The sequence below is a fragment of the Carcharhinus amblyrhynchos genome, chromosome 2 (genome assembly GCF_965287045.1).
Source record: "Carcharhinus amblyrhynchos chromosome 2, sCarAmb.v2.hapA, whole genome shotgun sequence".
Taxonomy (NCBI): Eukaryota; Metazoa; Chordata; class Chondrichthyes; order Carcharhiniformes; family Carcharhinidae; genus Carcharhinus; species Carcharhinus amblyrhynchos.
The window spans coordinates 50,793,111-50,815,344 of NC_137325.1; the positions used below are offsets into that span (position 1 = coordinate 50,793,111).

Sequence of the window (22,234 nt, forward strand, 5' to 3'; positions counted from 1 at the left end):
CAAAGTTGTGAATAGACCAATATTTTCACATCTGTTAAAAATTGGTGATGAGCATGAGTGAAGTGTTTTGCTTTTATTGTCTTACATTTTAAATAGATTTTGAAAATATTGCTAATCAGCTTTAACAATTTTGCTCCAAGGTTGATCATGAGCAAAATCCTGAGCACTTTTCTAAAATCCTGCTGATTTTGTGTCTTAATTTAGTTTCTTGCATCTTTCAGTTGTATGTAGATGAGGTGTTGTGTGGTCTGTAATGTAAAGCATCAAAAATGTAAGTTAGGTATTACTCGCAGACTAATTTAAAGCTGGAACACTAGATGGCTAGGCACCAAATTCCATTTGGTGAAATCCCAATTTGTCATCTTATGTATACTCCATACCACTGCCATTCATGATTTATCACACTTTTGCAATTTCACTGCATGCTGTCTGAATATCTCTATGATTTAGGTCCTGGCTAGAAATAGATTATTCATGCTTGTGTTACTTCGCTATTTCTACGATGTACTAGACAATGCTACTTAAAGTAATCCGTATAAAAGAAACTTTCGTGGAAGTTTTATTTTTCTAATTTTCCTTCATTGAATGAAATTTATTGCAAAATCAAATATATCAAACAAAAGCTGTGCACATTTATTTCCTGACTTACCCACCTCTCTTATTCTATTAGGATCACTTTTATCAATATTTTGCTATAATTCCATCAGATTAATTTATGCAACAATGAGAATAGCTTGTATTTGAGAGGAAGAGAGGCGCTAACTATCACCCCGTGACATTTAATGGCATTACCATTGTTGAATCCCCCATTATCGACATCTTGGGTTCACTGTTTGCTGAAACTGAACTGGACTAGCTATATAAATACTGTAGCTACCAGAGCAAGTCAAAGGCTAGGAATCCCATGGCAAGTAACTTGCATCCTAACTCCTCAAAGCCTGTCCATACTATCTACAAGGCACAAGCCTAGCGAAATACTCTTGACTTGCCTGGATGAATGTAGCTCCAATTACACTCCAAGAAGCTTGATGCCATCCAGGACAAAGCAGCCCGCTTGATTGCTACCCCTTCTACATATATTCAATCCCTCCACCACAGATGAACAGTAGCAGCTGTATACACCATCTGCAAGATGCACTGCAGGAACTCACCAAGGTTCCTCAGGCAGCATCTTCCTAACCCACAACCACTATCCATCTAGAAGGACAAGAGCAGCAGATACTTGGAACCCTACTGTCTGGAAGTTCCCCTCCAAGTCACTCACCATCCAGACTCAGAAATATATCGCCGTTCCTTCATTGTTGCTGAATCAAAATCCTTGAATTCCATCCCTCCTACAGCACTGTGGATGCACCAACACCACAGGGACTGCAACGGTTCAAGGAAACAGCTCACCGCCTTCTCGAGGGCAATAAATGCTGGTCTAGCCAGTGACACCAACATCCCATAAAATGATTTTTAAATTTTATAGAGCAGTTTTAGCATGGAGTCCCAAATGCTTCAACTTGCGAGAAGTCCTTTTTAAGTATTCCTACAGGAGTGAGGTCTAGGCAGCTTGGGACAAAAGTATGAAGAACAGTATTCCTACAAACTTAAAAGCAAGAGCAAAAAAAAGTAACAGGAATTCTGGAAATCTGAAATTAAAAATAGAAAATTCTGAAAACACTCAGGCCTGATAGTATCTGGAGAGAGAAACATTTCAGATAGGTGAGCCTTTATTAGAAATGCATTTGTCTTGATGTTCCTGTTGATTCCCACACGTAAAAGAAGCAACAGTAGATCAATTCTGTTATTACTGGAATATAACTATAGCAACCAGTGCCATCTAGAATATGAAAGTAGTGCTGAACCTTTTGCTCTCATGGCAGATTTTCTTGAGCCCCTCACTTGCTCTTAACATCGATGCGATCGCAAAGGAAAATTGAGGAATACCTAATGTCACTGTTTGTTTCATGTTTAAATATTTACTTTCTGCAAACTCTCACCTGTTACCCTTGCAAAGGAAAGGTTGCAGTTCAAGAAATTTTCGCTAGGTTGAAGCATCAGTGGGTGTGTTATTAACCTTGGTGATGATCAATATATGCTGCTAAGCTGAATTCTGGAGGCAAAGTTACCAGCATTTGGGACAATAGAAATGTTTGTTCCTGAGGTACTTCATCTTTTTCATCTACCTCTGGTATGCCATCTGGTCCATTTTTTTTGAGATTGCTGTACCATTCATATAATCCTGTCTGATCATAGTTCTCTATTTCACTTTCCTGCCCCTCCCATATCCCATACTTCCCTTTAAAGTCCAAAACTCAGTATATCCCAGTCTTGAATATATGAGCACTGTGGATGCTCAATTTAATAATTGAGTGCGTGCTCTGGAGTAGATAATGTCAACAATGCTCAATTTTGATTTGAAGGAATTTCTTATTGTTTCATTCCTAAATGATTAACACTTTATCCTGAGTGCATCATTGTTCCATACTTTCCAGATGAGGAAAACAATCTCTCAACACATACCCAATCAAGCCCTCTCAGAATCTTATACTTTCCAATTCGATCACTCCAGAAAGTAGAGGCTTACTGTATCCTTCATAGGAAAACCTCTTAATCTGGAAATCATTCCAGGGAACTTCTTTTGCTGTGTTGTCATCAAGGGATATGTATCCTTCCTTTATATAAGGAGACCAAAACTCCATGCAGTGCTCCAGGTGTGATTTCAAGATCTCCCTTACTCTTATTCCAGTCCCTTTTGCAATTTGCTTTTTTGATTGCTCTCTGCATGCTGACTGTTTCTTGTCTGAGAACAATCTAATCTTTTTGAACACCAACATTTTAAAAATTTCTCCTCATTTAAGAAATATTCTGATTTTTCTGTTCCTAGCAAAGCAAATTGCCCTATTTCTCCACATTATAATCCACTTGCCACCTTCCTGTCTTCCTCGCTGATCCACCTAGCTTTGTGTCATTGGCAAATCTGAATATATTGATTGATTCCTTTCATTCTAAATCATTAATAAGTAGCTGAGCTCCAGCATTGATCCTTGTTGCACTCCACTGATTACAACTGTCAACTAGAAGATGCTCAGTTTAAGCCTGTTCTCTGCTTTTTGTCTGCAAGCTCAATCCTCTATCCATGCTAATGTATTCCCAATGGGCCAAGGCTAAGTTTTTACCAACCCATGAACCGTTATCTTGTGTAATCGCCCTTAATGTTCCACCTAGAAATTCAAATATCCTACATTCACTGGTTCCCTTTTATCTACTCTGCTAGCTGCATTTCCAAAAATTTCTGGTAGATTTGACAAATGCTATTTGCCTTTCATAAAAACCATGCTAATCCTGCCTAATCATATGATTTTCCAAAATTTTCTGTTAATACTAACTTATGAATAGATTCCAGCATTTTCTCAATAAATCAGGCTAACTAACCTGTAGTTTCTTGTATTCTCTTTCCATCTTTTCCACAGTAGCAGTATCCCACTTTCTGCTGGGATTTATGTAAAATCCAGGAAATTTTGGATGATTGCAACCAAAGCATCCACTGAGTCTGCAGTCAACTCTCTTGGAACTAGGCTGTCCTGTCAGTGTTTTTTTTTTTGTCTGCTTTAGTCCCATTTAGCATCCCTAATTTTTGTTTCTCTAGTGATATCAATCACTTTACTCATTCAACCATCAGTCCACTTGTTCCCTACTAGTCTGTTTTGAGTGATTTACAATGAAAATATAAAAATACTTAAAATCATTCCCAGTTCCTTATTCCCTATTATAAATCATCTTGTCTCAGCTTCTAAGGAACCAATGTTTACTTCTAATATTGTCTTCCTGTTTATTTACGCTACTTGTCAAAGCTCTTACGTTCTTTGTTTCTTGTTAGTTTTTGATAGAGGTGTTCAAAATTATGATTCTGGATGGTGTAGATAGGAACTGTTCCTATTGGTGCAAGTGACAACAATGCAAGGAAAATAATTATTTCACAGCAAGTGGTTAGGATAAGGAATGCACTGCCAGAAAATGTGTTGGAGACCTTTTCCTTTGTTGATTCCAAGTCATTTTGTTCTAGGAAACTCAAATGCACTTGCAGCCCAATTGATTCCAAATTCATGTGAAACAAATTGCGTGGTCTGACTTGTCGGAGATTACTTTGGTTCTTTGTTTCCTGTATCTGGGAGCTGGTGGGGCAACAGATTCCTGCAATTAGGGAGACTCTAACCTCTGTTTTGAAACCCAAGTACCTGTTTGCTCCAGAATTCAAAACTTGAGGGAACCACATCAGACTTTAGTAGCAGAGAACAGAACTCCATCAGCCATGTCTGAATACCTGCTCAATGCTTTGGTCATGGCTTTGAACATAAGAATTAGGAGCAGGAGTAGGCCATCTGGCCCCTTGAGCCTGCTCAGCCATTAAGTAATCATGTCTCATCTTCTTGTGGACTCAGCTCCACTTGCCTGCTTGCTCACCATAACCCTTAATTTCTTTATCGATCCTTGCCTTAAAAACATTCAATGAGGTAGCCCCAACTGCTTCACTGGACAGGGAATTCCACAGATTCACAACCCTTTGTGTGAAGAAGTTCCTCCTCAACTCATGCCTAAATCTGCTTCCCCTTATTTTGAGGCCATGCCCCCTAGTTCTAGTTTCACCAGTCAGTGGAAACAACTTCCCTACTTCTATCTTATCTACTCCCTTCATAATTTTAAATGTTTCTATAAGATCCCCTCCCCTCATTCTTCTGAATTCCAATGCATGTAGCCTCATAGTCTACTCAGTCTCTCCTCGAAAACCAATCCCCTCAACTCTGGAATCAACCTAGTGAATCTCCACTTTACCCCCCTCCAGTGCCAGCGTATTCCTTCTCAAGTAAGGAAACCAAAACTGTACACAGTACTCCAGGTGTGGCCTCAGCAACACCTTATGCAGCTGCAACATAACCTCGCTCTTTTTAGGATCAGGAATGCGCTGCCAGAGAATGTGGTGGAGGTCTTATCCTTTGCTGATTGCAAGTTATTTTGTTCTAGGAAACTGTCTCAATGCACATACAACTCAATTCATTCCAAATTCATGTGGAACAAATTGTGTTCTGACTTAACATAAGAACATAAGAAATAGGAGCAGGAGTAGGCCATCTAGCCCCTCGAGCCTGCCCCACCATTCAATAAGATCATGGCTGATCTGAAGTGGATCAGTTCCACTTACCTGCTTGCTCCCCATAACTCTTAGATTTCTGATCGATAAGGAAATTATCTACCTGTGACTTAAACATATTCAACAAGGTAGCCTCCACCACTTTGGTGGGCAGAGTATTCCAGAGATTCACCACTCTTTGAATGAAGAAGCTCCTCCTCAACTCTGATCTAAACTGACCACCCCCCCTCTTATTTTGAGGCTGTGCCCTCTAGTTCTGGTTTCCTTTCTAAGCGGGAAGAATCTCTCTACCTCTATCCTATCTAGCCCCTTCATTATCTTGTGTCTCTAAAAGATCACCCCTCAGCCTTCTAAATTCCGAGTACAGGCCCAACCTACTCAATCTCTCATAAGCTAACCCCCTCATCTCTGGTATCAACCCGGTGAACCTTCTCTGTACTCCTTCCAAGGCCGATATATCCTCTCGCAAATAAGGGGACCAAAATTGCGCACAGTACTCTAGTTGCAGCTTCACCAGTGCCTTGTACAGTTGCAGCAAGACCTCCCTGCTTTTATATTCTATCTCCCTCGTGATAAAGGCCAACATTCCATTTGCCGCCTTGATCACCTGCAAACTGAGTTTTTGCAATTCACGCACAAGGACCCCCAGGTCCCTCTGCACAGTAGCATGTTGTAATTTTTCACCATTTAAATAATATTCCATTTTACTATGATTTCTACCAAAGTGGATAACCTCACATTTGCTAACATTATACTCCATCTGCCAGATCCTTGCCCACTCACTGAGCCTATCCAAATCTCTCTGCAGACTTTCCGCGTCCTCCACGCAATATTGTTTGTATATTTTGTATATTGTTCGTATACATGACTTGTTAGAGATTACTTTGGTTCTTTTTTTTTCTGTATCTTGGCGCTGGTGGGGCAACAGATTCATCCCTTAGCAATGAGGGACAAAATTCCATTTGCTGCCTTAATTACCTGCTGAACTTGTAAACCAACTCTTTTGTGATTCATGTACAAAGATACCCAGGTCCCTCTGCACAGCAGCATACTGCAATTTTTTTACCATTTAAATAATAGTCCATTTTGTTGTTCCTACCAAAAATGGATGACCGCACATCTGCAACATTGTGCTCCATCTGCCAGACCTTTGTCCAGTCACCTTAGACTATCTATATCCCTTTGCAGACTTTCAGCGTCCTCTGCACACTTTGCCCTGCCACTCATCTTAGTGTCATCTGCGAATTTTGACACAAAACACTTGGTACCCAACTCCAAATCACCTATGTAAATTGTAAACAGTTGCAGTCCCAACATTGACCCCTGAGGCACATCACTAGTCACTGATTGCCAACCAGGAAAAAACCCATTTACCCCCACTCTTTGCTTTCTGTTTGTTAGCCAATCCTATATCCATGCTAATACATTACCTGTAACACTGCATGTTTATCTCATGCAGCAGCCTTTGATGCGGCACCTTGTCAAATGTGTTTTGGAAATCCAGATACACCACGTCCACAGGTTCCCCATTATCCACCATGCATGTAATGTTGTCAAAGAATTCCATCAAATTTGTCAAACATGACCTGCCCTTCATGAACCCATGCTGCTTCTTCCCAATGGGACAATTTAAATCCAGATGTCTCACTATTTCTTCCTTGATACATTCAAGCATTTTCCTGACTACAGAAGTTATGCTGTCTGGTCTATAGTTACCTGTCTTTTGTCTACCTCCTTTTTTAAACAGTGGTGTCACATTGGCTGTTTTCCAGTCTGCAGGAACCACCCCAAAGTCCAGTGAATTTTGGTAAATTACTACTAGTGCATTTGCTATTTCCCCTGCCATCTCTTTTAGTACCCTGGGATACGTTTCATCAGGGCCAGGAGACTTGTCTACCTTTGGTCTCCTTAGCTTGCCCAACACTAGTTTCTAGGTCCTCACCTACCATAGCTGCCGTGTCATCAATTTTTGGCATGTTATTTGTGTCTTCCTCTGTGAAGACCGACACGCACTACCTGTTCAATGTCACAGCTATTTTCTCATTTCCAGTTATTACATTCCCCTTCTCATCACCTAAAGGACCAATGTTTACCTTAGTTACTCTTTTTCGTTTTATATATTTGTAGAAACTTTTTGCTGTTTGTTTTTTATATTGTTAGTTTACTCTCATAATCCATCTTACTTTTCTTTAAAGGCCAACAACAAAAACACAAAAAACCTATAAAGATTTCCCAATCCTCTAGTTTCCCCACTAATCTTTGTGCATTTTCTTTCAATTTGATAAACTTTATTTCCTTGGATATCCATGACTGATTATCTTTTTCCACAGTTCTTCCTTATCACTGTTATATACTTTTGCTGAGCACTGAAAAATTGCTTCGCAAGTCCTCCACTGTTCCTCAGTTGTCCCATCATAAAATTTTTGTTCCCAATCTAGCTTAGCCAACTCTTCTCTCATCCCATTGTAGTCTCCTTTGTTTAAGATTTGGATTCATTTTGTTTTAGTATGACTGAGTTTGAGGATCTGCTTTGACAGCTTCACTTTGGATAACAAAAGTATTAACTGATATTTCTATTAACTACATAGTTGAGCATGAGTGGGATGGTGATGGTCTGCTACAATTGTTCTTGGTGCCCTTGGATTGGTAAAGGGAAAATAAGATGGGTGCTTACTTAGGATTACTATCCACCGATCCTTTAAGTGAATATTGTACGAAGGCAGGGTTGAATTCTGCAATGATGGTTGAAAAGCGTTACGTATTCTTTGTCAAGGCTCACCATATGAATGAGACCCATGCAAGAAGGTATTAGAAGTTAATCTGTGGAACTTTATTTTGACAGGAAGAAAGTACAAAAGGAAGGAACTCTATTGAGTTGCATTTGATTTATTAGGCTATTGTTAAAATCTAGACCAAGCTTGGAACACTTCTCATACTAATTATTGTTGTTTAGGTCTATCAACAGTTTGGGAGATCTATCCCAGCTGCAGGTAGGTGTCTTGTGTTTGAGTTTCTACAACCTTGGATTCGTTATTAACTTTGGTAAGAAAGATGGGAGTACCTGGCATAAGAACATTATACAGCAGAGGTAGGCAGTCGTGTAGTGGTAAAGTTACAGACCAGTAATCCAGAGGTCCAGACTAATGCAGGTTCAGATACCATCATGGCAGTTGGTGGAATTCAAATTCAATTGACATATCTGGAATTAAAAGACTGGTCTCAGTGATGTCCTATATATTCACTTGATTGACCTAATGCTATCCTTACCTGGCCTGGCAGGCCTACAGCAATGAAGTTGACTCTCAAATGCCCTCTGAAATGGCCATTCAGTTGTTTCAAACCACTAAGTAGAAAAGGAATTAAACTGGGTGAATCACCTGACATCAACCCAGGCACTGGAAACAGCAAACCCAACTCTTTTCACCCTGCAAAGTTGTCCTTAGTGACATCCAGGGGCTTGTGCCCAATTTGGGAAGCTGTTCCACAGACTAGTCAGGCAATATGCTCACCAAATCATACACTCAGACAAATGTCCCAAACACCATCATCACCATTTGTGGTATGTCCTGTCCTGCATGATGACCTGACCCACAGAGGTGATGGCACAGCACAATACGAATAGAGAATCCTCAACGTTGACTCCAGATCCTGTAAGATCTCCTGGTCAGGACAAACATGAGCAGGAAAGCCTCCTGCTAATTACCATCTAACTTGACCCGCACCCACACCCACACCCGAAATACTTCCATGTTGAACTTGGAGGGAGCATTTAGGACAGTTAAGGCACAGAATGTTCTTTTCTGGAGGACTTAAATGCCTATCATGAAGTCGAGTTCAGTAGTGCCTCTACTGACTGAGCTGGACATTGTTGTGAGACTGGATCTTCAGCTTGTGGTAAGGGAACCAACAAGAAGGAAAAACCCCTTTGGCATCATCGACACCAAACTATCTGTTGCAGGTACATCTCTCCATGACAGTATTGATAGGACTGACCACTGCACAGTCCTTAAGGAGTAAAGGTCCTGTTTTCACAATGAAGGTACCTTTGTGTTGCCTGGCTCTACCACTGTGCTTCAAACAGATCTAACAACTCAAAATTGGGCATCCATGAGGCACTGTGGACCACCTGCAGCAACAGACTTGTATTCAACCACAATATGTAACCTTATGACCTGGCATATTCCCCATTATACCAATACCATCAATCCAGTGGATCAACCCTAGTTCAATGAAGAGCACACAGTCATGCCAGGAGCAGCACCCAGCATACCTAAAAATGAGATGTCAACCTGATGAAGCTTCTACATGGGACTACTTGTGTACCAAATAGCTAAAGTCCCATTTAACAGAACTAAGCTATTTCACAACCAATGATTAGATCCATGCTATGTGGTTAGCCACATCCTGTTGTGAATGGTGATGAATAACTAAACTAAGGAAGAGGCCCCACAAATTATGGTGGAACCCAGCACATGGAGCAAAAGACGAAGCTGAAGCATTTACTACCATCTTTGGTCAAGTACAGAGTGGATAATCCATTGCAGCCTCTTTCTGAGGCCCCAGCATTGCAGTCTTCAGCCAATTTGACTCACTCCCAAGTGATACCAAGAAATGGCTGAAAGCACCGGATACTGCAAAATCTATGGGTTCTGACCTCATTGCAACAATACTGAAGACTGGTGCTCCAGAGCCAGCGATGACCTTGGCCAAGACATTCAGAAAAGCTACTGCTCAGATATGTCCTGTCTAGAAAAATCTAACCTGGCCAATTATCACCCGGTCAGTCTACTGTCATCTGCAGTGTGATAGTAGGGGTTTTTGCCTGTCTATCAAGTGGCACATACATAACCATCTGCTCACTTCCTCAGGTTTGGGTTTGCCAGAGCCACTCAGCTCATGATTACCATACAGCCTTGGTTCATGCATGGGTAAAACAGCTGAACTCAGAGGTGAGAGTGACTTCACTTGTTATCAAGGCAACATTTGACTAAATGTGGCATCAAGGATCCTTAGCAAAACTAGAATCAGTGGAAATATGAGAAATGGTTGGAGTCTTACCTGATGCGAAGGAAGATGATTGTGGTTGTAGGAGGTCAACCATCGCATCACTGCAGGAGTGCCTCAGGATAATGCCCAGCTTCATCAATGATTTTCCCTCATTGGGTCAGATGCGAGGATGTTTGATGATTCTATGATGTCAGTATCATTCATGATTCCTTGAAAAGAGAAACATTAAACAAAACTTAGACAACATTCAATCTTCAGCTGGTAAGTGGCAAGTAACATTTTGTACCACAAGTGTCAAGCAGTGACCAAGTCCAACAAGAGAGAATTTAACCATCTCCCCTTGACATTCAGGGGCATTGCCATCACTATCCCCCCACTATCCTCAGTTACAAATTGATTAGACACTTCACTGGCTAGAAAAGCAGTCCAGCAGTGTGTGATGGAGTACCTACCACTTGCCAGGATAACAGTAGCCCCAAAAACACTTGAAGTTCAATACCATCCAGAACCAAGCAACCTGCCCAATAGACACCTCTTCCACTACCACTGCTGCCTGACAGCACTGGGGACCTAGGTTCAATTTCTGGCTTGGCTCTCTGTCTCTGTGAAGTTGACGTTCTCCTTAATGTCTGCATGGATTTCTACTAGGTGTTGTGGTTTCCTTCCATCGTCTGAAAGACTTGCTGGTTAGGTGCTGTAGTGACCATGCTAAATTCTGCCAGTGTGTGGCAACTAAGGGATTTTCACAGGAACTCCACTGCAGTGTTAATGTAAGCCTACTTGTGAAACTAAAATAAATTTAAACTTTCACTCTCTCCACCACTGCACTATGGCAGCAATATGCATCTAGAAGGTGTACTGCAGCAACTTGTTATGGCCTTGTCAGCTGCATCTTACAGACCCACAACCTCTTCTACTCGAAGGACAAAGGCAGCAGATGCATAGGAACGTCACCAGCTGCAAATTTCCTCTAAGCCACACACCACCTTGACTTGGAACTATATTGCTGTTCCTTCTGTGCTTTTGGGCCAAGATCCTGGAACTCCCTCCATAACAGCACTGTGGTATACCTGCACCACACCACACCACAGCACAGCACTTCAAGAAGGCAGTTCACCACTACTGTCTCAAGGACAGTTGGAGATGGGTCTAGCCAGCAATGCACACACCCTTGTACAAATTTTTAAAAAGCATTCACGTGTGTGCTTACTATTGTTCCTAACCTGCCATACCTTTGTCTCTGGCAATTAATTTTGTTGCTTATTGTAATTTGCTTTATTCTGAGAGAGAAAGATGGCAGCAGGTTTAGAAGCCATTTTAAAGTGGCTCAAAGGTTGCCAGGGTAGTTTATAAATCCAAACATTTTAAAGGGACTTGAGACGACCATAAACAGAAGTAGAAAACAATTTGCCACAGTTTCAAAGGTGATGAATGTTGCACTGCTTTGTTATTGTGGAGACGGTGAACGAGGCAGTGTTACTACACTGTCAGTTGTCTCTGCCGAAGCATATGACAACCTGGAAGAGCCACTAAGCACAAATTTGATGTATTTTAACTTGGCACCCGAACTGCAAATCCAAATGTGCACAATGCTAGTGTTCCATAAATTGCAAATATCATCTTTTGCTATATTTATACCTCTCTTACCATGGATAGCACTGGTCTGGATTTCACCTTTCCTGCATTAGAAGGAAATTTCCGGGACAAAGTTAGATATTAATTCCAAGCCATTGTTTTCTTATTGCAATATGTATCTTTAACATAGGCATTTTTCCAGTGACTCTCTAATGCCCACCCCCAGTGATCATGAAGTGTATGCATCTTGAACCCAACTGAATACTCCTTCCAACTCCAGCTACTTCCCCAGTGCTAGGGATAAACGAGTTGGCTACTGACTGTTGATGTCCATCTCTTGGAATGGAGGTGCCATGTGATCCAGGTATAACACCAAGGCAGAAGAAATAAGCCATATGGTTCATTGTTTGCCAGAGCAAGTTTTTAATCAGATTGTGACTACTACATAAGTTCCGCCTTCCTGTCTCATCCCCATATCTTTAAAATTGATAGATTTAAAATGAACATTTTCAAAACTGAATATTCGCTGTGGCATTGTTCTACTTAATCACCAATTTCAATCTAATTCCACTTAAACTGTACGCGGTCTAACTTCTTGGTAATGTGCCACTTTGACACTTTTTACCCTCCAGTTTGAATTGTTTTTTTTAAATGTTTGGATTAAGAATCTTCCTGGGAAGTGAAAGCTTTTCAAATAATACATACGTAACTCTGCAGATTATTCTGGGTAATATTACTGCAGCCAATATTACTTTTGAGGGGAAGAAATTGATCTCTTTTTACATATTGCCTTGCAAAATATTAACTAACCATCTTTCTTTGAGCATTGACTTAACGATGGATGTATTTTTTTTCTAGATTGTTACCATGGGCCTTTTCCGCACAATTGCTCTGTTTTACTTGGGAAGCTTCGACAGCATTGTACGCCGCTGTATGATGCAGCAAGGAAAATATATAGGCTTGGAAAAGAAGGATTAACCTCAGCTTGACTTTGGAGACTGAGGATCAGACTTTGAAAGATGAATGTTTGAGGAATATGTTTTTGTGAATAATTACTTTATTCCTTGCCCCGCCAATCCTTGACCCTGCGGTATCAGGTCATCCTTTTGGGTTGGAGTGGGGGTGGCCAACTGGTGACAAAGAAAAGACTACAAAATGGGAGTTGATGGTATATTAGCAGTAAGACGCAGATGCCTTGAATGGAAATTGCAATGGAATTTGTAACCTGATTGGCAGGAGTGCATGTGAAAGGCAACAAATCATAAAAGCATCTATTTTTTTTAAATGTAATGTGCTGACACTATTTTTGTAATTGGTCGACTTTTTCCCCCCTCTAACACAAATTAAATTAGAGAATTCTGCTTAATTTGGTTTATGTCCACCTGTTTGCTTTTGGTGTTTCATCACAATGGACAAAGGAAATGTTATTTTAACCTATTTGAGTCTTGTAACTTGTTTATCTAGCTTTGATTGGCTGTGCCATCATTTAAGAGTCCTCTTGTATGTTTTAAAGCCCTAAAGGGCATGTGCTTGTGTACAAAGGTTGACCAAATGTTGTGTAGGATAGTTGCTAACCATTCAAGTGTGACCCCAATATTGTACTTGCTGAATACATTCATCAAAACACATTTTTTAAAAGTCTTCACTAGGTTCATGACCCTTTTGCACTAGCCAGGAAACCTTTCAATGTCAATTCATTCAAATTTGCAGTTAAAATTCTGAGTAATCTTTAAATTGAGGTACATAAACATTGAATAAAATACTTTATATTGCAGTTACTGTTCCTCCAAAGTAGCTAAACTATACCATGATGTATCATTGAATAATTTTTTAGACTTACTTGCATTTACATATTGACCAATGATTTCTGCAATTTCATAATCTAATAATCCCACTTTGCAGTTTTTTTCTGTATAAATCTATAATCTGTTTCTAGAGAAGTTTTTTTGTGGATTAACAACTGATTGTAGAAATAGGTAATGCTGTAATTTATGCATTGAAAGAACTTGTATTTACAAAGCACATTTCTCAATCTTTGGACATCCCAAAGCCCTTTTTTTGGGTAATTGAATGTTAAGTAATACTTAATTACTTTTGTGTTTAAGTGAAAAAAGAACATGCTGGATAAATTGAGCAATCTGGCAGCATCAGTAGGGCGAGAAACAGGAAACGTTTCAAGTCTATATGACCATTCTACGGAATAAACTGAGTATAAATGTAATGAATTAAACAGTTGGAGAGGTGGATGGGGCAGAATAGAAGGACAGGATATATCGGAGCAAAGAAGAGATTGGCAAAGGGATGTGTTAATGGTGCCATTAACTGAAGAGTGCTAATCGTGGCACAGTGGTAAGATAACAAAGGTCGGGTCTCAGTGGGAGCAACACTGAATAACAAGGGGGGCTGGTGGCTATGTGGGGAGGGGGGTAGGGTTTGTTGGGGCCTTTTGTTATCCCTTTACCACCTTCCTCCTCATTGTCCCAATAATCCAAGCACTTATTCTAGGTGGAGCAGCATTTCACTTAGTGGACCAAGTTTAAGGAGATGCGTTTGCTGCTCCCAATGTGGTCTTATCTGTGTGGGAGACAAAACTGGGTGACTGTTTTGTGGAACATCTTTGCTTTGTCCGCAAACATGACCACAACCATCAAGTCGCTTGCTCTTTCAACTTAGCATCTTGTTCTCATGCTCAGATGTTTGTTCTAGGCCTGCTGCAATGCTCCAATGATGTCCAATGCAAACTGGAAGAACAACTCATCTGTGTGTGTGTGTGTGTTTACAGTTTTCTGGACTCAACATTGACCTCAACAACTTTAAACTCTGAACTTCCCCTCCATCTTGACCCTCCTTTTTTTATCCATTTTCTCTGTTGTGTTTTGCTGCCACTGAGCACTGACCTTTGTTCTCCTATTAATGCATTCTGCCATCTTAATTTGCAATTATTAGTATTGTTCAGTTCTCACTGGCACCATTAACCCACCTCTTTGTATATCTACAACACCTTTGTCTGTCTGTCTCTCCTTTGCTCCAAAATATCCCTGTCCTACTGTTCTGCCTGACGTCCACCTTTCCAACTATATAATTAATCCCTTACATTTTTACCCCTCATTAGTTATGTAGCAATTACAAGGACTCAACGTTAACTCTGATTCTCTTTCCAAAGATGCTGCTGGACCTGCTGAGCTTATCCAGCATTATCTGTTTTTTATTTTGGATTTCCAGATCTGCAGTATTTTGCCCATATTAGGTACTTTTAAAGTATAGTCACTGTTGTAGGGAAATGCAGCAGACAATTTGTGCATAGCAAGGTCTCACAAACAAAATTGAGATAAATAACCAGGTTGTCTGTTAACAATGTTGGTTGAGGGCAACATACTCTCTTTGTGTGATTTGTTTAAATGTGCAGCCTCTTTTTGTTTTGTGCAGCCATGCACGTGAAGTAAGTTAGTTGCTTGACTTTGAGCGAACACTGGGGGATGAATAATGGCCAGGATTCCAGGGACAGCTACCTTGCTCTTTAAATGATGCTATCAGACATTTTGCATCTACTGGAGGGGATTCATGGAACATTGGCTCCTCAACAAAACAGTATACTGCACTTGTCAGCCTAGATTTGTATGCAAGTCATTACAGTGGGAACCCACAACCTTGTGACTTGGTGACGTTGAAGACACACCATAAAATGATTATCAAAGAAAAGATGTAACTTGGAATTTTCAGAATTTTTTTAAAAAGCTACAGGATGTAGCCATATTTATTTGAATATTGAGTTTAGTTTAATTTGATCTGTGCCACTTTACAATTAACCTTTTTCCAATTTAGACAGTGTGGGCATAAATTTATGGTACATTACATCCACAGGTATGATCTGGGTTCTTGGATCATAACAAACATAAATGAAAGGACTTGAATCTATATGATGCCTTTCGTGACCTGATGCATGTTTTCACATTGGAGTTCAAGTGATCACGGGGCAGTCCCTGAGGTGATCAAAATTCTGTAGTTTCTGATCTGGTTGAAAGTGACATGTTACTTCTGTTCCTTAATTTAAAAAGAATCAGCACAGTTTTCCTTTATGTAAGGGACATTAGGACAGAGCTCCAGAAGAATGTTGATTATTTGTAGAGGCTCCACATGTTGCAATACTGCTGTTCCACAATACAACTTGAATTTCTGTAGTGAAGTCCAGTTACTTTTAGCTTTTAACTTTATCTGACAATTGGTGAGGTGTATTTGTTTTTAAAGTGATGAATAGGAGTTTGGGCAGCAGAACCATAATGTTCAATATTAGTGGACTGTATCTTGTAGTAAAACAAAACTTCTTTGTTTTACGGATGTTCTTTCTAGCACTATGATACTGAAGTAATAGCTTAATTGTACCAACAGTTACATTCTTTTTGTTGTAGCACCACGTAATAATTCGCTTTACCATCCTATTTTTCACTACCTATCTACTTAGAGCATGAATTAGCTCCAGGATTTATAAGGGAAGGAGGTTAAAAACGGAAAATAATATGGAAGGTTGCTACTTATTTAGATGCTGTATTTTTCTTTAGAGATATCAAGCAAAAGAGAACACAAGGTATGTAACTTTTCTGTTGGTGTAATATTCCTGCAACATGCCTGTTCTATATACTGTGCTGCCTTGTCTCCTACCTCTTTTTAAGAAAAGGGAAAAAAATCACTAGACATTTTAAATTAACGCGACTATTCTGTTATATGTCTGCCACCTTTGGAATTTGACTTCCTGTTAACTGTGCATTGTTGGCTAATATTGCTCATAATCCATAATCAAGCACATGAGCATGTACTTAGCTACAGCTGAAGAAAATAGTGACAAAATCTAATGGGATGTGGATCCATTAGAAACCCTCAGTGAGTCCACTCAATATTATTAGAATCAAGCCAAATACTTTCAATACTTTGCTTGAAAATATTTTGTTTTTAAAGTTATCTTTTTGATAACAACAGGTGGTAAATATTTTATTTCTTCTACTGCAAGTATATTTTCTGGAATAATGATTTTGTTTTACTTTTTTTTTGATGGAGCACACAACTTGATAGGTTTGTCTAATTCCATGTCTAGTGGTCTGGATAATTTTCTGATTCCACCATTTCACCTGGGGCTGAGATTTTTGAAATATGTATATACTTCCATTTTAAATACGAATGCTGTATTCATTGAAACCTCTTAAAATGACCTTATTTAGATAGTAATGGGATGTACCCCTTTTTGTGCAATTTTCTTGTTCAATTGGCTTGCTGTAGTCATTCCTTAGATGACAACTATTGATATTTAATTGAGAGCTGCTTAGCTAATTGATCCAAAGTTGGGCCAAGAGTAGTTTTCGGTATTCGGCAAGCCTGATTTTTGAGCGATGGAAGATATCTTCCCCTCTAGGCCATATATTTTCAAGGAATAAACTATAATTGGATAAAGTTTGCAGTTGGTAACTCCTGTCTGTCAGCTGCATGAGCTTGGCATTCCACAAAGGGCAGTAGTCTTAAAATTATTGGAATTTCTAGAGAAATACTGACTACAGACAGAAACCAGCCAATTCATTTATTAAGTTTATGCCAATGCTTTTCTTCACATGCACAATCTGATCTAATTCTGTTTCTGATTGTTGCACATGCCTTTTATTAAATCTTATTTATCAAACAAGTAATTTGTTTTGCAAGAAATACTTCTGGATTTGGCTAAAAATTTAATTTCTAAAATGGCTTTTTATTATTTTAAATGTATATTTGCTGTTTTTCTGTGCAATAGGAATGATTACCACCACCTTATCCTTCATCTTGTCACACCGTTAACTGCGATTTAAGTCAGAATTTGGCTTCCTGTAGTCGCATGTTATTTTGGTTTCTTGATGAGTGACTTGTCATAAACTCTGCCATTCCGCATAATTTATGTACTTAACCTGATTGTCACTAAAATGTCAGAACAAGTTTGGCAATTCTAATGTAAGTATATCTTTAATAGCGTGATGAGTTTTTTTAATTGCCAAACAAGTTATCTGGTACTGAAAATTAAATTTTACATATGTGGCATCTCATTTCTTCAGATTTTAATTATTTTTGACAATTTAAAAGTTTTTATTGTATCCCTAATCCCATTTTTCTATCCTTCACTTTTACGGATTTTATATTGAATTAAATATTCTGACACTTCCCTGTTTGGACTCTGCACTAAATGAAGCTGCTTCAATTTGATTAGTGTGGGAATTGCCCAATGGTTTGCACTTCACAAAGCCTGACTCCCTACAGAGTGCGCTGGGCTGAAGTAGCTGAGTCATTAGTTAATTCTCATGTCAAGTCCCTTAGAAGATATGTGGCCAATGAAGAGAATGACTATCTGATATTCATTCACTTCTAAATCAGAATCAATATACAAGTTTGCGATAGAATGGAACTTCTAGGCAGTCAATAGCATAAAATACTCAGTCAAATATGGCACATGCAGAGTAAATGTCCAATTTTATTCTGGACCCAATGCCTTTCACACCAGCTATCCTGTGGGGTTTTGAGTGAGATTTCCAATTAATTTTTTTTTTACTATAGGCTGATGCATACGAGGAACCACAGTTTGCATTTGTCACTTAATTTGCATCATCCAATACCTAGTTTTAAAAAGTAACAGAATTGACCATAGACCTGAGTGATAAACCATTGGCTCAGTGCATAGGAGATAAAATCAACTCTCGTAAAACAAAAAAATAAAGGAACCATTGACAAAACTTTGCTGGAGAATTTTCTGGAGTGGGGCATCTTGTAGTATGCCCTGTCTAGCTCTTGCATGTTGAGGTTAAAAACTATTGTCTACAAAATTGATGCAAGTATAAGATAATGTTGGCAATGGGACATCTAGAACCTTGAGTGTATCTGCTTAACCAGTGAAATTAAACAAGTGAGTAGTCAACCAACTGAAGAGGATGACGAATTCAATGTCAAAATGGTGTGGAGGGGAAGAAAGAAGGGAAAGTAAGAAGAAAAAAAAGCAGTAATTTGTATCCTGAAGAATTAACTCTCCGTTGCTTTAATTCAGTGAGTAAGAAAGATTGACAGCCATTAATAATTATCCTGTTAATGCAGTGCTGGCAATATTAATAGTTAACTTTGACAAGAAGGATGGGCAGTGAATGCTTGCATAGCCTGCAGAATCCCACATCCCTCAAAATAATTTTAAAAATTAATGGGAAAGTAAAGTGTAATTGCAGCAGCTTCATGAAAATCATGAAGTTGTGCGCAAGTTGCTATTTTGTGAAGCTAATGGCACAAATAGACTGGCAACTTGTAGCAATTTGCAATTCATGGGGTGAATCTTCCCCACCAAATTGATGACTGATTTTCACATTGGTGATTTGCATGTATCATTCACCATGCCATTTTCAGCAGACTTTCTTGGGCATTAGGTTTACAAGATCCACCTTGTTCCCTGCTGAGATTGAAAACAACTGCTAAAAAGAATGTGCACTTTCAGTTAATAGCTGAAAAAATGTCATGCCAGATTTCTCATTTTAAGATGTTTACTGTAGCAGTGGGCTACAAACACTATTATCTAAACACTATTTTAATAGGAAACTTCTATTTTATCGCAGAACAAAACAGCTCCTTGTTTTTAGCCCAATTGAGAAAACACACTTCATGATGTCCATTGCATGTTTTCAATTTTCCCAGAATCAATCCAGTATCATAAGGTTTATATTCATTTTTTTTCAGTCTAGTAACTTGCTTGTATTGTCTTCCACAGTTTTGAGTTATTCCTCTAGCCCAAGCTAGATAGTTTTTCCAGCCTCATTTTAATTCAAAATTTGGTATTTTCAATCTGAGTGTGAGCTTCCACATGCATTCCAATGCAGTGAACCATGGCGTCCTTGTGGTCTTCTATCTGCTCCCATTCTTTTGGATCCAAGGGGACTCCAAACACTGATATTCTAGGAAGGCCTGTATCTGATCTTTACAATCTGACTCACCCTAGGCCTTGGACTCTAGATAGGATTGCTGTTTTATTATTCTTGAGATGGTTTTCAGCTGGGAATTAAATTGACAGTTTAAAGCACAGCTGTTTCTCAGTGCTTTTCTGTGGGGGCTCATTGTCTCTGTTAATACTGCCATACATCACACCTTTTACCCTGTAAAACAAACTAAGCATCTCTTTAATCTTTTACAACCAAAACACCCCATCTTGCTGTCAGAAATGTTATACGACGACTCCTTCACCTGGCCTTAAATTTGAAATGAAAATTCCAAAACAGTCTTTTAAACTTAAGAATTGTGACAGAATTTTCTACATTGATTTGAGTGAAATTTTATTATTTATGAAATTGATGGAGAAAATATTAAAATGTTTCATGCTGCTTGTTGCCCTATTCTTGTCTCACTCCAACTAAACTTTTCACATGGTTTTACTGATGTCTGAATGTATACAATTGATTCTAATTCAGCAGCAGCAATTTAAGTTACCTCTTCCAGCTATGTGATCTTTAATTATGGGTATTCCCCAGTGGACAATTCTGGCAATAAATCTTTCTTTGGTATATGTTTGCGCTCACTTTTTTCTTTCGTACAAGTTATCTCTTTCTTTCCTGGTGTGGGATAATTCCATAATTATACCTGAGCAGTTTTTTTACATTTTTGAGCATTCCTCATTTTTTAACATTGTATTTGCAGTAAATTTTGTAGGTTACCAATGCTTCATTTTTGTATTTTAAAGATAAAATAATGGTAGACCCAAAGCAAAGTAAGCCCTGCCTAACTAAAACTAGTGTGAAATCTTAAGAAGAAGCCAGGAAGCACAAATTTGAGGAGAGCCAAACTGGAGAATCGTGGATTGGAGTTTGAAATTATGTAATTTATTGACTTCATCCAAAAACTGAAGGATCTGGTTGTGTACCTCGGCAGTCTGCGTTCCCCAACAGATGTCAGATCAGGATAGTTTTTCCCTTCATAACCAGGAGTGGTGAAGTCAACTGTTGTAGTATTTTCCACAAATTTTCTGTCCTTCCCATTTGCTTTTTGAGGCCTCATTGAAAACCATTTTTCTGATCCTTTTTTTAAACCACCTCCTAATAGCTCCTTGATTTGATACCCATTTATGCCTAACTATACCACACCCCCCCCCCCCCCCCCAACCCCCAACCAACCTCTGGAAATACAATAGAGTTGTAGGCATTTAAAAGGTATCTTAAAAGTAAAACATCCCAATGTGTAAGACAACCATTTATATTAACCAGAAAAAAGTACACAGAAACATGACTTCACTTGATTTACATATCCAATATCACAGCAGGAATTTCAACACCTAGTTTTGTTTCAATCCTGTGAACTCAAATTATGCACTAATCTTTCATTTAAAAATGCACTACATCATATTTGTGTTAATGGAGTCAATTGTTAATTATCTGTAGTATGGATGATCACACATCTCAGAGTATGTCTCTGGTAATTGCACTTTAGATATTGCAAAGTTGAAAGTTTTATAAAAATACTGTGTAATAATGCCAAGGCAGCATTATTACACAATAACAATTCCTAAAGGCTTTATGAAATAAACATGCCTACAATTGCTAAGCAAATTAATGAAAACTGAAGTTTTTTTTCCTATTGTGCTACGATGTTGTTCATTCACCTTAATAGAACTTGGAGCAATTTGTTTTTGGTTTATTAACATATTCTGTTTGAATACATTTCACCAGCAATTGAACGATGCATTTTAAATTTACTTACTTGCTAGTTGTTTTTTATTTCCCTGCTCTCTCATCCCCTTTTTTTTTATCTAATGATATGAAACTGCTCAAGATGGAGGCAGAGTTTAAGATTCCAGTATGCAGTTTTGAACAATTTTGCAGTTTTACACTCTAGCTATACAGTAAATGTGTATCCGAACTTGCATCTGAAAATATTCTAAAACCTACTTTGATTCACTTGAGATTTTCTGTAATGTTCTTACTGGAATCATTCAATGAGTGGTGAAGTTGATTGATATCCTGTTATTTTCTTCTTTGCCATAATTCCTAATTAAAATACAACCCCAACAATGTATCTAAGTCTTAACTTTATGAAGTAGTTTTGTGCCTACTTGTAAAAAGATTTTCAAATTTAATTGCACTCCCTTTCTTGGGAAAGGTGTGGAAGAAAAGAATTTTAAAACCTGCTTGATTTATAGTCTAAATCAAAATGCTAAAAAAAGAAGAGATGACCTTTCTAGCAAAAAGGCCTTTTGTACTTTGTGATACAAATCTGGTTCAGAATTTACATTGGGTTTTGTGAATCACAAAGCTAGGGACTCAGTTTTTGTTGGTGCCATGTCTTAACTTCATGTTGTTTCTGCCTGGGTCTTTATTATTGTGTCATGACAGGCGATTGCTTTCAAAGACTTATTTTTATGATGATCTTGAGGCTGTCCATTTAGCAGATGTGATGGTGAACCACAGTAATTTTGACTCAGTTTTCCTCCCTCATGCTCTCCTGTTGGATCTCCAAAACATGCCTGAATCACATTGAAAGAGACATGAAGAG

General features: G+C 38.7%; 1 protein-coding gene across 2 annotated transcripts in view; it reads left to right on the forward strand.

The window, feature by feature from the left end:
• kdsr (3-ketodihydrosphingosine reductase) overlaps positions 1 to 19,910 on the forward strand; it is a 42,418-nt gene extending 22,508 nt beyond the window's left edge. Inside the window, exons 10-11 of one of the 2 annotated variants that reach the window (XM_080205401.1) lie at positions 8,088 to 8,124; positions 12,575 to 19,910. In XM_080205401.1, coding sequence (XP_080061527.1) covers positions 8,088 to 8,124; positions 12,575 to 12,705 — 168 coding nt within the window. In that variant the 3' untranslated portion in view covers positions 12,706 to 19,910. The remainder of the gene's footprint in view (positions 1 to 8,087; positions 8,125 to 12,574) is intronic. The other variant, XM_080205410.1, reaches the window with a different exon arrangement.
• Positions 19,911 to 22,234: the final 2,324 nt, after the last annotated feature.